Source organism: Adiantum capillus-veneris, chromosome 15, assembly GCF_014529385.1.
Source record: "Adiantum capillus-veneris isolate H3 chromosome 15, ASM1452938v2, whole genome shotgun sequence".
In the NCBI taxonomy this organism is placed as follows: Eukaryota; Viridiplantae; Streptophyta; class Polypodiopsida; order Polypodiales; family Pteridaceae; genus Adiantum; species Adiantum capillus-veneris.
Genome location: NC_140945.1, coordinates 102,385,696 through 102,402,741, shown reverse-complemented (window position 1 = coordinate 102,402,741; position 17,046 = coordinate 102,385,696). Strand labels below are relative to the sequence as shown.

Below are 17,046 nucleotides of genomic sequence, written 5' to 3'. Positions count from 1 at the left end.
CGAACCCATGAAGCGGTGTGGGTAGACGAAGAGTTCTTCAAGGATTATCCAGAGTTGTTGGCAGACTACAAGGAAGCCATGCAGCTCGGTACCAGTACCTCACTAAGGAGGGGATGTCACGTGACATATCCCAACCCTATGTGTCCGTGGCCAAGCTACACCATAGCAGGGTTTCCGTCAAGTCTAGTCAAGTTAGATTAGAAGTGATCTGGCACTTTTGTGAGTCTATTCGTAGACCGTGCATGCCCAGTCACTCAGTGTAGATGCATATCCTCTGGTTGTACACTGCATAAGCATAAGCATTTCCATCAGATTCCATCAGAGTCAGTTTGGGGATTTTTCATATGACTTTATCCCATTTTTCCTTATTTTTTAACATTTTTCACTTATTTATTAAGTGACTTTTGTTGGGTACTCAGTAGGGCAAATTGGGTAAGTTAATATATAAGCAAACCCAAGATAGCACAAATTGGCAGATGAGCAAAGGCACAGCAGGCTTCCCCAAGCAACAGGTGTCCCACCCTCTCTCAGCAAGACTCTCCCCAAGCCATCTTGGTGAGCCTCCCCTTCCCTCAACAACCAGCGTTTTCCATCCTTGCCATAAGGTCCCCTCCTCTTTGCGTTTTGTCCAGAATCAGCCATCGCCAGATCAGCGCATTACCTGGCGTTTTTCTCCATTTCCAGCATACCACAGCCAGCGTTTTTATGGATCGCCAGAGCATCAACATTTGCAGCGTTTCCTTCAACAAATTCAGCAGCAAGTAACTCTAGCATCTGCTACCTATTGCTGCCAGTTTTAGCAAGAAAAAACCCATGCCATTCCAGCGTTTTTCTCAGCCTTCATTCACAGCAGAAAACGCAGCCCAGATGTACAGTTAGATCAGTGTTTTTCCTCACCAAGTCAGCCCCGACAAGGACAGTGAAATTCAGCCACAAATCAGCCCCGAAAACAGTCCATTTTCAGCCCCGAAAACAGTCCACGATTCCAATCGAAGAAGATCACAGATTCAGCCATCGTCGTCGTTATCACCGTCGTCATCATCGGCATAGTCCCATTGCATCAGTCCATTGCATTCGCATTGTACGCCTTGTGCAATCAAAGATTAGACCACTCTCGCCAACAAGAGTGGGGCCTTCGGAGGAGGGTTTTACAACCTCTCGGGTGTCGTATCTCTTCTCTCTCCTTCTCTCAGTCTCATTCACTTGCACGCACAATATCCACTCACGTTGTTCGTGATCATAGCATTCTCCATAGGACGGAAAGCTCTCTCTTTCCCTAAGAACTAAAAGGAACCTTGAGCAATAAAGATCACTAATCTTGAGAAAATACAACATTCATTCCACTGCACCTAACACAAAGAAACCCAGATTTCACCCAATTTTTGACAATTCTACAGAGGAGTAATCCTCTGACAGTTCGGACTCCTACGACCACATGTTTTATGAAAAGAAGAAGCATTTTTACAGAGCCAACCAATATGACTTTCTCGAAGACAAAAGCAAGAAAGTAAAAGAATTCAAAGAAGGTGGTCGATTAAATTTGAATCCTTTTCTGGCTTCCGAATGCTCCGAGGGCTTTGGCCTTCATTCAGCAATGTGACATAGCCTTCTCTGGAGGGCATTACCCAAAGCACTCCAAGATTAGGAGGGCTACATCTTTCTTCAAAGGAAATGCTCGAACATGGTGGTCCACTCTTCTTCTGAGGAAGGAAGCTCCAAGTAAATGGTTGAAATTCAAAAGGTTCTCGCTGACTCGGGAGTACGAACGAGATATCCAAACCGCTTGGAATCATCTTCGGATGACCAAGGGAGATTCTTAGATTTATCAAGCAAGCTCACTTCATTCCAGTGAAGAAAACAGTCAAGCCAGATCATTTAGCAAGATTGTTCATTGCACAGATTTTCAGATTACATGGCATGCTTGAGACAATAGTCTCTGATAGAGATCCCTGATTCACGAGTTTGTTCTGGAAGGCTATTTGGGAGAACATTGGCACAGTTGCATTTCTCGTCATCTTTCCACCCGCAGACAGATGGGCAATCTGAGATTGCAAATTCAGTCGTTCTGGATTTATTAAAGTCTTACATTTCGGATCAGAAGACTCAATGGGAAAAAAATTGCCCTTGGTGGAATTTGCCTACAATAACACGATCCATTCTTCGACGGGGAAGGCGCCATTTGAGATCATTGAAGGTGCTCCAAAGGTTCCACCCTTCCCTGGCATGAAAGATAAGATTTTTGAAGCCGACCAGTACACGAGGTACTTGGACATGGCTTTTGCCAAGGTCCAGGAGACTTAAGCAAAATCTCAGAAAAGAGGCAAGAAGGCAGCAAATCAACACTGTCGCGATTTAAAATTAAAGGAAGACGATTGGGTGCTCTTACGTTTTGAGAAGGCACACCTAAGAAAGAAAAAGGGAAAGGAGCGGCTTTTTCCAAAGCTTAGCATGAGGTACTACGGCCCTTTCCATATAAATGAAAAGATTAATGATGTCTCCTTTAGACTGAAGTTGCCCGATACTTGGAAGATTTACAATGCATTTCATGTGAGTCTAATGAAGCCTTTTAAAGGCGATGTGCCCGATGATGGGGAGCCAGATGAGCAACCTGAAGTAGAGGAAAGCAAGGAGATACTCGTTTCAGAACAGATATTGGCACACAAGGATAGAAAGATTAAAGGTAAAGTGATTAGGCAGTTCTTGGTTAAATACAAGAACTATCCTGGATTGGATGCGAAGTGGATGGAGGAGGAGAACCTAGCAGATACCATAGTTACCCGGAACGCAGAATGGGAACGGCGACAAGCCTCCCTGCGGAATAGAGGAATGGGAATGGGTCCGAAACGGGAACGACGCGGAACGGGAGGCTTTAAAAACACCAAAATAATGCTATTTTTTGCGTTATATGTTTGAATACAAGTAGTACTAAGGTCCTTTGACTCTAATACCCACAAAAAACACGATTCGAAGACATTCAACCTTATTATGACTTGATTGGGATGTACGGCGCCACTGCCATGGATGATAGTACATACACAATAGTGAATATTCAACAAACCCAAAATGAGACTACGAGGGGGCCAAACCAGTGACCACAATACCAAAAGAGTCAAGACTAAAGGTGACAAAATTACAAATACCATATAGATGCTACAAAGAGGGCAAGGCTGCAAGCAGCCATACAAAAAGGTAAGGATAATGAAAGTCCTAAAGTCGCAACTCTCAAGTCTCAAGACTCAAGAGCCACTAGCCTGAGAGGCCTCCCAATTCGTAGTAGCCGGCTGTAAATCATGGACATCCTCCCATTCCTCATCATCGAGCTCTAGGCCCGCCTTGATCTCAGCCATGGATAAAGTACCTGGTGTCAGTGGCTCTACATCTCCACCTGCCTGAGGAGCCTCTTGCTCCATCTCCCACTATGTAAAAGGATCTGTCTGTTTGTCTGTACTCTTGTAAAGCATTTTCAAATTTGTGCTGACAAAGACAAGATCATTTGCCTTCTCCACTTCAAGTTGATTCCTCTTCTTGGAAGCAATGTGGCTAAAGGTACTCCACAATTGCTCCAAGCATGAGGTACTAACTGACTGGCTAAGAATACAGATCTCCAATCTCTGAAGCTTAGGGCCATCATAGCCATAGTCCTCCCACCATAGCACTGAACCTATCTTCCTGCGATCAATCTGAGCATCTAGACTGTCAAATGACCCCCGCATCTCACTGTACTGTCTCAACTAATCTCTGACAATGCGTCGCCCATCTTTTTCTAGAATCATCTTGTTTAAGATCTCTATAAATTGGTTCATGACTTCTCTATCTACCCCTTGGAACTCTGGATCCACCATGTACGCTGCCCCGTGTAAAGGAGAGACATATGAATTCCACCTCGAGCTGCAAAGCGCATGGATCTCCTCATATCGCTCTACTTTCGGCTCAAGCTGTACAAGTTGCTCGATCATGCGGTTCATTGCCTCATAAACCTTGCCAATGCAAGGATCCATGCCATCCAGAACTCGAAGCAAATGAACCACCGGTTTTACCTGTGCGTCTAGACTCTTGAGCTCCTTCTAGAACTCATTGCACAAAATCCTTGCAACTGTCTTTGCATAGGGGGAGGTGGTGAACTCATCACTGATGAAAACCTGTCAGACCGCATTTTGACATTCAGAGTCCAGACAGCCTGTGCACAAGAAGAAAGTTGAATACGAAGCGCGTGTCTGAATACTTTAGAAGCACTTTGCTGCCCAACCTCTTTGAGGTGCTCACTCCGAACCAAGTTGTGATTCTTGATGAAAGTAACAATCTTCACTGCATCAGCAATGACTAGAGCGATCCAGTTTAGCTTGTCGATGTCTTTTAGAAGGTTGTTCAAGCAGTCTGCCATGCAAAAGCACATTGTCACGTGCGGATAGTGGCCCTCTATAATAGCTGTTGTTGCCCTGTTTGATGCCTCCCCATCTGTGACAAAGGCCACCACGTGTTGCTCACAGATCGTTTCTATGGCCGCTGTCCACTCTGCAGAGAGGACATCAGTGGACTTGCCACTCTCGATGGCATCATGAGAGTGCACAAAGTACATCTCTCCACTCGAGTATGCGACGAGGCCATGGATAGATCTCTTCCTTGTATCGCTCCACCCGTCGGCAATGAGGAAAACGCCATGTTTTGCCCAAAGCCGTTGAATATAAGTGTTGCTTACTCCACGATCGCCTTCTCTCGATCGAGCAAAGTGGTTCGAAGAACCTCTGAAGATGGCCGCACATAGCCGGTGCCATGCTCTCCTCCGTTGCACCATAACTTTCCAATACTCCGACCTATTTCGATCAAACATAGAAGAGGTTAGTATCAAAAAGGCGGAAACGACAATAATGGAAGAAATGATGGACGTGATAGAAGAATCGGGCCGTGGCAACATCCACCTCTTCCTTCTTCTTTGGGTCCCAAGAGGTGGCAAGGATCCTTTGGCGACGAATCGGACCCGATGAACATCCACCGGCACCAACACCGGGTAGAGAAGAAGAAGGGAAAATGAGGGTCTTCGAGTCGATACCTTTGCGTGCAGGCTTGGATTTATGATTGAATTGCCGATCCTTTTCCTCAAGCTCCTTCCCCTTCTCGACGCTTACGTGGTGCAAAATTTCACCTCATGTCCCGGCTCGAAGAAAGTTTCCCTCACTTTGTCATGCCCCCCTTTCCGCGTGTAAGAGCATAACTTGCATGCCCATGCACGAGAACCTCCCACCGCCGACAAGGTGCCTTCCGAGGTCACTTCATCCCACCACGACCATTCCTTCGTCTTTAGAGTGTTGCCCGCATGAACGGAGGGGGTTGTACAAGAAGAAGAGGCCATGGAATGATGGATGAAGAAGCTTGAGAATCACGATAGAGAGCTTGAGAGAGGCTTCACTTCTTGAGAAGTTGAGAGTCGAGACCAAGGGAGAGAGAGCTTGAAGCCTTGAGAGCAAAAGCTTGAGAGCCTTGAAGGCTTGAGGCTTGAGAGCTTGAGAGCTTGAGAGCAAGAGAGAGCTTGAGAGCCTTGAAGGCTTGAGGCTTGAGAGCTTGAGCAATGAGTAGACCGTAGCGCCGAGCGGAGGTTGAAACTTGAGAGCAAGGGAGAGAGCCTTGAGAAGTTGAGAGCAAGAGAGAGCTTGAGAGCTTTGTAGCTTTGTGAAGGAAAGGGGGTGGCACAATTTATAAGGAAGCATTCTCGGCCATTTTTGAGTTTCAACTTTCTGCTTGTTTAGGACCGCTTTTGTCCGTTGGCTGGTCTCTGCCCGTTTCCGGCCGTTCCGGCTGCGTTCCCCCCTTCGTTCCTGTTTCGCTTGGTCTGTCGAAACGGCAGTCCGTTCCGGGGCGTTCTCCCCATTCCCAGCCGGCCGGAACGCCGTTCCGGTGTTTCAGGCATCAAAAAGGCCGTTCCACGGTAACTCTGGCAAATACTCCTCACATTTTGGAACTTTACCTTGAAGTATTCGGTTTAGCATAGTCTACTCCGATAGAACCCCCGATTTCAGCATGGGTGAATCTAGTGCAACGGGTTTGCACAAGAGGGGAGTCACCTTGTCAACGGATACCCCGATCTTGAATAGAGTCACTGATGTCCCGTTGGGTTTCGAGGATACTAAAGGGTTGAATAGTATTCTGCTGATTGACTTTGTGAACTGGAATTCCCGAAAATGAAAATAAAAATGATTGATTTATACTTGACTTGTTTGAGTGCGAGAACTGAAAGACGAAATGACTGCAACATTTCAGGCAATAAGGATTAGTTAATCGGGCATCTGTGAGGTCCCGATTGGATCTTGAAGCGATTACTAAATACGTTGCCAATTAATCATGGTCTAAGATTTGGAATGAATTTGTATGTGATTTGTCATGTGATGTCCTGTGATGTCGAGTGATGTCCTGTGATGTCCGGTGATGTGACTGTCGATTTGTACAAGTGCTAGATGTGTTTGTGTCTAGTACGTCGGTACTAACAGTCAGTGTCTACCAAGACAGTTTATGACCTCTGTCTGTTTTGCAGGCGTAATCGAGGGTGATTATAATTCTTTCAAGAGCCCAGCCTATCACAAACTGGTGACGTGGCAGGCCCCCGGACACACTCACCCTCTGGCAATAGAAATGCCACGTGGCAGAGTGTACGAACCCGCAAAACGCGCAGACAGACTGACGTGGCAATACCGTATGGACGTCTCGTAAATTCCACAGACAAACTGTATGGAAATCCCGTTCTTTGCGCTGGCTTACTGACATGGCAGAGCGTATGGATTTTTGCAGATTATGGCTAATAGCTTTGTTGGCAGTTTTTTGATAAGTTGATTTTGGGAGAGTTGCTTTTTATTTTAAAAGCTTTTGGGGCTCTGCTTTTAGCATCCCGTGTAATGTTTATAAGTGACCCAAGGGGGATCACTTCTTAGAGCATCTGGACGCAGAGTCTAAGTGTGAGCACCCGCAGGTCGGTTGTACTTTGCTCAAAGATTAATATAAAAAGAAATATCGAAAGGGCGCCAGTCTTTGGGGCCAATACCTCTTGGCATGTAACTACACCGGGCCATGTCGACTCTCTTTTGAACTATGATTTGAAGTTGATTTTTGAAGTGTCGTAGTAGAATCTAGACTTGTGGTCTCCAAGTTTGTTACACAGCCGGGACACCAGGAGAGGCAACAGCAAACTCGTACTCGACGCAGCTGATGGCACAACAAAGACAAGCCAGATCCCTGCTCCCACTATGGACTATAGACACATGACAGAACAGCAATGGGTTCCCATAGGAATAGCTTTGATGTACTCCATAACAGAGTGGGGAAGACACTTTGTCCAACACGAGCCAAAAGCCAAGTCCTCCCTAAAGCAACCCCTTTTCCTCATCTGCTACTTGATAGCTTGCCAATAGCTCCATTAGGTCGTCAATACTTGGTTGGATCTTCAAGCACCATCAAACTTCCTTCAAAGTCGCGGGTCGTGGGACAGGTGATCAGGGCCATCCATCCGGAAGCCATTATTTGGCGTATTCCTTGCATGGGCCATCAGATGGACGCCACCTCAGCTCGCAAAATGTCAGAATGCAAGCAGTCAGTACTTGCCCTCCACATCAGCAATCAGAATGCATCCTTCTACTTACAACTCAGCAGCCAGAACATGCCCTGCTCCAACCAACCAGGAGCCACCACTCAGCAAGTGGAATCTGCGCTGCAAGACTGTTGAGTGCTGTCAGATGCCACAAATGTTGCTGCAGGTAGTGTAGTTGGCCCCCCTCCCCACGACTTTGAAGGCCGGGAATGGTCCCTTGCAGACCATTTCCTTGGAATCCATGCTCCCGCACGGCTCCCGGTCTCCGCCGGTCGCCATGCAGTCACCTGGATTCCAGGGAATGGTCAGCAAGGGACCATTCCCTACACCTTAACTTGTCACGCATTATGAAAAGACAAGAAAATGTTCTGCTCCCTTCCATCATCCTTGAAATAAAGAATCACAATAACAGTAACAAGATTTTTGTCAAAGAACATATAGAGATTCATTGAGCAGCAGAACCATAGCCGATGAAGAACTTGTGTATCGTATGCCTTCTTCAAATTTTTAATCATACTTCATGAAAAATCCTGCCACTATTCCGGCTCCAATTACAACCGAAACACTTGCAAGTGAAAAGTACATGTGGCATGAGCATCGGCACAGTACCTTAAACCCGATGCTGCATTTACAATGCAGGCAGGGGAAAAAAAAATACACGAACAAAATGAATAACCATGATTATTGCATTCGGATTAGAGAGGTAAAATTTCCAGGTGCTTTGACACTTTCTATATCCTCTCAACATTGCATACATGTCATCCTAGTCCCACGCTTCCTAGTGCACCTAGCTCACAGGAGACCATCATTTACACATCCAAAGGATAGCCTTCCATCTATAGAAGCCAACCCCGTTCTGAATCCAGCTTCCACATTTTTTACATGTAATATATTTCCTCCTATATATAGACTAGGGTGATAGAGAAAAGCTGTAACAGCAGGATCAATTCCCTCATTCCATGGTTCCTTGATAACAAAGGCGTGAAAGCCCAGTAGTTTCATATGCATTGTAGCTCAACACCCTAAACATCTCAAGTTTCGAAGAGCTAAAGTGATTGCGACCTTCAGCTGCATGATAGCTACATCAAAAACCACCAACTAACTTAATCAGAAATCTGATACATGTAGGCACAAACACTTACGTTTTTGCTCCCAATCTTTTGACAAGAAATCCATCGAAGGGAGTTTGACAACACCTTTTGAACATAATCCACAAAAGCTCTTCCCTGTTTGGAGGGAGAATTCAAGACAACAGCTTGGAGCTTGTATAGAGCCAGTTTTTGTGTGCATTGTTCTTTCAGCTTTTGCTATTGCATTAAAGGTGCCTTGTAGGGTAGGAATTGAACCTCATATTTTGCTACTCACACTCACACACTCTAACCACTTAGCCTACACCTATTATATGGGCATGTTCCTTTTCTCTAGCAGTTTTGTCAGCGTGAGCGCCATTCTTTACTGCTACTTGTTTCAATGCAAATTGCACTGAGTAATGCAAATATGCACATGCAGAGAGCTGCAGACCTGTAACTCGATTAAAAGATAATTAAGGCATTCGTAGCACCTGTAGCTTTGAGGCCAACCTTGCAATGACTCATTGCCAATGTGAGGGGAGTACTGTGAGGGCGAAGATGACGAACTGGATGACACTTCATCGTCGTCACCACCATTCTCCACCAGCTCCTCTTGCTCATCCTCACCCACAAAGAGGGGCTCTTCAAGCAGTGAGAAAGACTCTGGTTTTCGCATGGTCAGTTCTCTCTCTCTCTCTCTCTCTCTCTCTCTCTCACACACACACACACACACACACACGCAGACTATAAGCAGCTTGAAGCGGGAAAATTGCGCTATAATTATCCAATCACGGTGGAACGTCCGAGAAGGTCGTTGGATAAAGAGAAAAGAGGCTCAAACTTCAGCTAAAAGTAACAGTAACAGTAACAATAACAATGCGGCGGGGCCGGGCCTTAAATTTGGAGGCCATTTTGGGCGTCATTGGCATTTTGGGTATCAAATAAAGGCTAGAATGGTTCACAAAGGTTTCACCGTGAAACTTTCTTACTAGGGACAAAGTGTCATTAGACTCCCAAATATAAGGAGTAGAGTGTCACATATATATATATATATATATAAATAATGTGTTGTAACTTCTATATATATATATATATAGAGAGAGAGAGAGAGTTATATATGTGTATATATATATATAATGTGTTGTAACTTGTGTATTCTTATTATCTCAAGGTTAGATACTTCAAAATACTATGCAATTTTGAATATGAGCTCTCTCATGTTTCAAATGTTTATTATGAATGCATGCATGTGTAGAGGTGTCACTTGTTATATTGTAGTGACATAGTATCGTACAATGTTAAGCGTCATTTGAACTGCACAACTCAAAAATCGATTGATGCCCAACTTTTATAGGCCGAGTGTAATTTGAAGCTCGATAAATGTAGACTAGGAGTCGTATATATTTAACCAAAATCTAAGGGAGGGAGTCAACTTTAAGGCCTGGCTAAAACCAAGAGCATGAGGTGGCAGGTACAAATTATTATAAGAGTTAGTAAGGCCTCTGTCCCACGCAACGGTTCACTATGTTTTATCGACTATCGGTTATATGGCTTGAGCCCTTCTCCAAAACTTAGGTTGGGTTCACAAGGGCCCGTGGAAGACAAGGCTCATGCAAGGTATTTCTTTCTAGGCGGAAGACAAGGCCGATCCACACTTCCATCGCTAATCCATTCACGAAGGGATGAGGAAGAAACACAAAGTAGGTTGCAGCTTGCGTGTACACTGTGATTTCTTGTGTGGACCATGCACCTGTTGTGTGGAGCTCTCATGTCAAGCAGAAATGCTCTTGGGCGAGCTGGAGGGGGTCGAAAGAGAAAATGGGGGTTGCGAAAGACTGCAACCCCTTTTCTTCCATGATGTGGCATTGTGTGCAGGTCGTTCCACCTCACATTCAATCCACTTGGTGATATCTAACTGGTGGAAGCCCAAAAGAGTGCTCCTTCCTCTTCATCTTGTGAACCTAGCCTTAAGATTCTTTGTTGGCTTTTAAAATTTGATTCCTCTCATAGCTCCCGATTGTATACTTGTCATAACAAGTCTTTTTAGTAATTTTGAAATAATAAATCTAAATTCTCTACTTGATGTAAAAAAGATCCAACAATGGGTTCTTTACCATCATTACAATCCTTTAAAAATTGCTAGAATTGCCAATAGATTTTCCCTTGATCCATCAGCCACTTTGTGTGGCATGAAATCAAAGTTATTATCCACAAATTCACTAGCTAATGCTCTTGTCAAAATAGTATGCTCTAGGCTTCTTCCAATGTAAGTATGTCCCCATGCAAACCAAACTCAAACTTCTCCCTAAAATGATGAGAGGAATTCTTTAGCCCAAGTCTCATGCGCGTTGACATATGCTCACATTTCCCCTAGACAATCTATCGGCTATCCCCACAAGCACCTTAGATCTTGCATCTTTGTTTTGTTATTGAAAGACGTATTGTATTCTTGTACCACTTTGCCTAAGCATCTATCTCTATGTCCCATACAATACCATGTAAGAGGCATTTTTAATCTCTTGAACTTGGTAGGAGCTGGTAGGAAACAAACCTTGTTTGGAGGTCTTAGTTGTTTAAAGATCATGGTTGTTGGGGGGTCTTCATTGATAGTTGAATATCTTTATGTGCTTTGTCGTTGGAACATTGACTTCTCACCAATTGTATGTTGCTAAGGATGTCACTATAAATGACAGTCGATCTTCAAACCTGCAGTCCAACTCTCGAAGTAGCATTTGTAGGCATGTTATCGAACATGCTGCAATCACAAACTCCTCCTTTATCCATTCTCTATACTACATGATAAAGAAACTATCTATTTCTTTTTGTTGATCCTTGTGATAGAAACACTGCCAAGTGAGAACATAAAGCTGCTAATAGATTGTCGAGAAGATACACGATGAGTACATGACCAACTCAATCTACATCTATGTATCTATACAGATGTAGCACCATAGTAGCCTCATAAATGATGTGCATAATTCAAAGTGTCACTCACATAGCACATTGTGTGCCCGGGGAATTCACTCTATATACAAAACGGGACGCCACCTGCGAGCGGACAACTTTGATAAAACCCCTATATACGACTCATATTAGAAAATATGACCCCCCTTTCTACGCTTATACAACAATCAATGAAGAAATCTATCATACCCTATCTTACATATAAAGTTTAGGTCTTACATGATCTAGTTGAGTAAAATTAGTCAAAGAGTGTGTAACATAATGATTGTCAACGTACCAAGGAACCACTTTTGTTGATAACTAGATATACCATAAATGTGTCTTAGTTTGACTTTCAAACTATGTGCTCAATTAGCCTACACTATGGCTACTCATCTCATTCTGACCCATCTAAAGCTGGTGTAAATCAACCCTTGACCTGCTCCAAATTAGCCCCTTATCTATGACCGGATTGATGCAAAATTTAATGTGTGACATGATAAAAAACTTCCCTAAAACTAATTTGAGTTTTAGTGCACACCGGTGACCAATCGCTACAAGTAATCAACCTGGGTCAGTCCTCCCCCCCCCCCTAAATATGATACCCTCTCTCTTATTTTTAAGCTTGGGAGATAAATTATCGGGGGCCTTCCCTAACTTATACGCTTATGTAACTTGTAAAAAACCCCCTTCCCTTGCACTTACGTGGTGTGGTAAGTTTTCCACGGTGAATCCTCTAGGACTGTATGCCTCACTGTATTCAAAGTGTGGCTTCCTTGGGAATTGCATGAACTAACTCTGCAATACTCTTGTACTATGAGTACATCAAGCTATCCACAATCTTCTTGTACATGGTAGCATTCTCAAGTACTTTACTTTCATCAACTCTCATCTTCAAATGCTATTCTACAAGCACACCAATAGGCTTAAAATCAAGATACTACACTTTGACAAAATATCTAATGCACATTGCCTCTGTGAGTTTGTGACAATCATGTGCCTTCTTTCATGGGTAAAATCTCAGTTTTGAAAAAATGCGATTCACCCAAATCTTTCCTATCAAGTTCTTACTTTAAGAGGCTCTCTATGTGATCCACTTTAGCCTCATTATTATGCTAAAACATCATATCGTTCGCATAGATGCAAAGTATCACACTATCTGTCTCATTCTCATGCCTATACAGCAAGTAGTCTGTATCAATCATCTTTTAAAAAATGGTAAATAATTATACTACAACCGTGTGAGTACAAGCTCAAGGCACTTTCTTCAGTCATGAAGTGCTTTCTTCAGCATACATTCACATGTAGGATGTCTCACTTCTTCATGTCCTTGTGGTTGCTCCATATATGCTTCTTCTTACAAGTCACCAAGCAAAAACTCATTCTTTACATCCATTTGATTTGAAATTCAACCTCTTGACATAGTCACTATGATAAGGGCATGCATGCTAGTCATCTCAGTTATAGGGCTACAAGTCTTCCTGATCAATCCCATACTTCTAAGCGTAACCCTTTGTACCTAATCACATTAGCATCTGCATAATGTAAAGGCATAGGGAAGGAGAGAGTGTGAGATCTTGCAAGCACATCTGCACGCACACAAAAGAGTATGCAATGGAGATGGAGCCTAAAAGTTGTTTCCTCTTCATCACTACTAAAAATTATGCTAATATCTTCAAAAACATATGTAGGAGACACAATAAATAAGAAACTATGTACAACTATCAATGAGAAACTACTAGTGAGTGAGATAGAAGATAAGTGGATGTCACTCTTGGTAGGTAGACCAAGTCGATAAGGTTCAACACTGGCAATGATCCTCCACGGCCTTGTGCCAATGATAATTGTAGGCAAGAAGTCATCCATGCTTACTATGTGTTGAGCTTGATATCTAAACACTCCTTGACAAGCTCAATGCCATCATACATCATCACCACAATTTGATACATTTGCAAACATAGTGTTCATCATATGTTGCATAACAAGCAGTCTCTCCAGCTCATATGCACCCCTGCTTATACATGTTTTTTGCCTTCTTTGTGGTAGATAGTCACGTCAAAGTGGTCTTGACTACCACATGTCCAACATCACTTACCATTGTTCTACACCCTAGGAGGTCACTTATGAAAAATGTTACCTATCACATAATTTCGATAGAGCGGTATTTAATTCTCTTAAACTTACAAGAAAATTTTTATAGAAGGGATTTTCTTTTACAATTCTGAGAAAAATCTACAAATTTTGATAGAAAAGGCTCCTTAAAATTCAAAAAAAGATTCACCGCTAAGGCATTTAGAAAGAGGGCTTTGAACACACGTGATACAATAGTATTACTTGATCTCCCTGAGTTCTACACATTGCTCCTACAAAGGTTTCCTCAACCTATTTGACTCTCCTTGCCTTGAAAGTTTCCTATACCCCGTCTATTTTGGCTTTGATTGTCATACATTTGTTGATTGCCTTGATTATGATTTCCACGACCATGGCCATCTCCTTGACCTACACCACATCATCTACTTCTTTCTCTACTATTGTAGAAGTTCTATTCATAATAACATACACCTTGTGAAGATGATTCTTCACTAATGTTCTTCTTTACACAATCAACAAAGAAACAAGATCTGTGAAACTCAAAATGTTTTTCGAGTATGAATAGAGGTTTCAAATTGCTTAGATGTTGGTCCTAAACCATGCAAGAATCAAGTCCATCAACATAATAAGTCACTTGATAGGCCCAATTTCTTCACAGTGTTGAGCTCCTCTATCTTCAACTACAACTCCCTTGCCTTCTTAATGGTTGCATCCATTGAGACCAAACTCTTCCACACCTCCTTGGGGGAATTGACATCCTATATATGCCCGCCAATGCCTTTGCTACTTTCAGCTCTTGCAGCAAAGGACAAACATTTACTCAAGCGGTGATTTAAATCATTGCAATAGTAACATCCTTTGGTGTATGCTCCTCGTCCCCATTTTTGCACCCCCATTTTGTTTTTGAGGCTTGTTTTAGAACTTTTTGCCTTGGTCACCCCCTCGATTGTTACAGACTTTGGCTTGGTTGGTCAACTAGGTAATACGGGTGCACTATATTTGTAACTAGTTGCAAATGATGATGACAATACACTATGAGCCACAAGTCTAATTTGCAATCCACAACTACAATGAGGTGCTTGTGGCATAGGATCATATTGCTGCACTGGTGAGGTATCGATGCATATTGCAAAATTGATTGAGGTGCTACTTTAGGCATGACTACTATAGTCATCGGCATCTACTGACATGCTGAGTAATTATGGACACAATTATCCATCTTGTGAGTTGGTCTCCCAAATTCTATACCAAATATCTCTTTCTAGGCACTCTACATCAATTGGCCCTCTCTTGTAACAACCTGAACACAAAGCACCAGGTTGGAACACCTAATCCATGCTACTACTATTGCACTAACAATTGCCATATATGCCCACTCTTGTATGAGCCTCAAGGTGTCTATGCAACGATATAGGAGGGAATCCAAGTCCACTAGGACACATTTGTAGCACCACTATTGCATTATTCATTATTGTGCCAAGATTATGGGTGTGGTACGCAACTATAGGATGGGTTCACAAAGCGATTCATTTTTGAAAGGGCATTCGACAAAAGTGTCAAGTTTCTATCATGCAAGATCCATGTCAATGTGGCAATAATTGTTATCCAATCCTCTTCAGAATATTTGACATTGTGCCAACTAGTTAGGTTGGTTAGCCACATGTAGTTCTTTGCAAAAAATGTATAAACTAATATGTCATTTTTCTTCAAATTGTCGAGCAAATTTTTAACCGAGTTCATGATGTTTTTCGCATTTGGCTACCAACAAAATGTGATAAGGAACTCCTTTTTTAGCAACATATAAGTGGCTAGTCATACATATTGTATGACCCATGCTTGTGCTCCCCCCGCTACAATTGTGACCTAAATGTCCTTTTCATCTGTAACTCCTCAATGGACGTCCATTTTGTGATGAGCTATTGAGTTAATATGTTTCTTCATCAAGTGATAAATAGCTTTGTTTTCCCATTCTACACCTATATTATTAGCCTCTCCCTCAAAGAAATTTGATTACACAAATTGATAGCCCTTCAAGATAAAGAGAGATCAAATTTAGAAGACAAGTACATAATCATGATTATGTAGCTTGAATAAGAAGCTTTTGGGATTCCCTCTTCTTCACCATGTCCTATGTTACATCCTCGTAATATCAATACACTAGGCATTCCACCCATAGGAGGTTAGGTCGCCAAGCTCACCACCTAGCCTATGAGAAAATGAAGAACCCCTCATCCTCAAACCCATTATATAAGTGTGGCATGTCATCCACATTAGTCTGATCACTCGGGCACTACGGCTGAGTGGTCTCCCCCTAAACCTTGCTATCCTAGCTCTACAGCTAAAAGGTGGTTGACTTGGTCCCCACCATTACAATCTACATGACATTCCCCCCCCCATAGAGAGTTTTTGTCCTAAAAAACAACATGGGAAAATCTCTTGGCAATCACACTACAATGTTTCCAAGTTGCCGCTTCCTAGTCTAATTTTGTCCACTTAACTAGTACCTCCTTGTGAGACCACAGTGTCTTGAACCTACCTCACCTCCCAGCCTCTTGCCCTTATATAGGCAAACCCTTGAACCTCAATTCATGTTGTGCCCTGGCCTCTAGACCCTTCGATTGACATTACTCCCCCCTTGGGGAAGTGTTTTCATCCTCAAAAACAAAAGTGGGAAATTTCTTCATAAGAAGACTAATGTTTTCCAAGTGGCACCTTCCTCAGGTCTATCTTTCCACTTGCTAATGCTTGTTGATGCACACGATGACAAGTACTTTAATCATGATAGTCGAGAATGCGCTCAATTTCATGTCGTTGCCTTGGAGGCTCAATGAAATCAACCAAAATATATTGATCAATGATATTATCGTCCCTATACGAGCATTTACATAAATGAATTACATGAAAAATTGGATGAATAAGAGAGTGCACAGGTAAAGAGATTTTGTAAGCCATACTCCAAATAGCTTGAGTATCTTAAAAAAGGCCCACAATATGTTAGAGATAATTCAGGTGTTGGCCCAGTTTTTAGACTTTTGAAATGTTCTAGCACAAGTAAAATTACCTCCATGAAGATTACTTGCCGAAGTTTCTCATCAGCATAGTCTTCTATGTCATACATTTTGATTAGCAAGTTTCAGCATATCCATGTGGTCTTGGAGAAAATCCTTGATATGCTAAAGTTTTTTAGTTTCCAACCCCACCATAACTGGTGATCTAGGTTGAAAACCATACATAAGCATGCAACGACTAAAACTAGGTATCACATGCTTTGCGGTATTATAAGGAAACTTGAAAACAAGGAGATAATCTTCCTAATTTGATTGTTTTTTGCTAACATATGCTCTTAGCATATCCTCTAGCACTTGGATTAGC

At 42.6% G+C, this 17,046-nt stretch overlaps 1 protein-coding gene across 7 annotated transcripts in view; it reads right to left on the bottom strand.

The window, feature by feature from the left end:
* Nucleotides 1–9,429, bottom strand: part of LOC147441184 (amino acid transporter AVT1B-like) — a 121,596-nt gene extending 112,167 nt beyond the window's left edge. For 4 of the 7 annotated variants that reach the window (XM_086482877.1, XM_086482876.1, XM_086482875.1 and 1 more), the window contains exon 1: nt 9,132–9,429. In XM_086482877.1, the coding sequence (XP_086339003.1) occupies nt 9,132–9,316 (185 nt within the window). In that variant the 5' untranslated portion in view covers nt 9,317–9,429. The remainder of the gene's footprint in view (nt 1–9,131) is intronic. The other 3 variants (XM_086482879.1, XM_086482878.1, XM_086482880.1) reach the window with 3 other exon arrangements.
* Between the last annotated feature and the right edge of the window lie 7,617 nt (nt 9,430–17,046).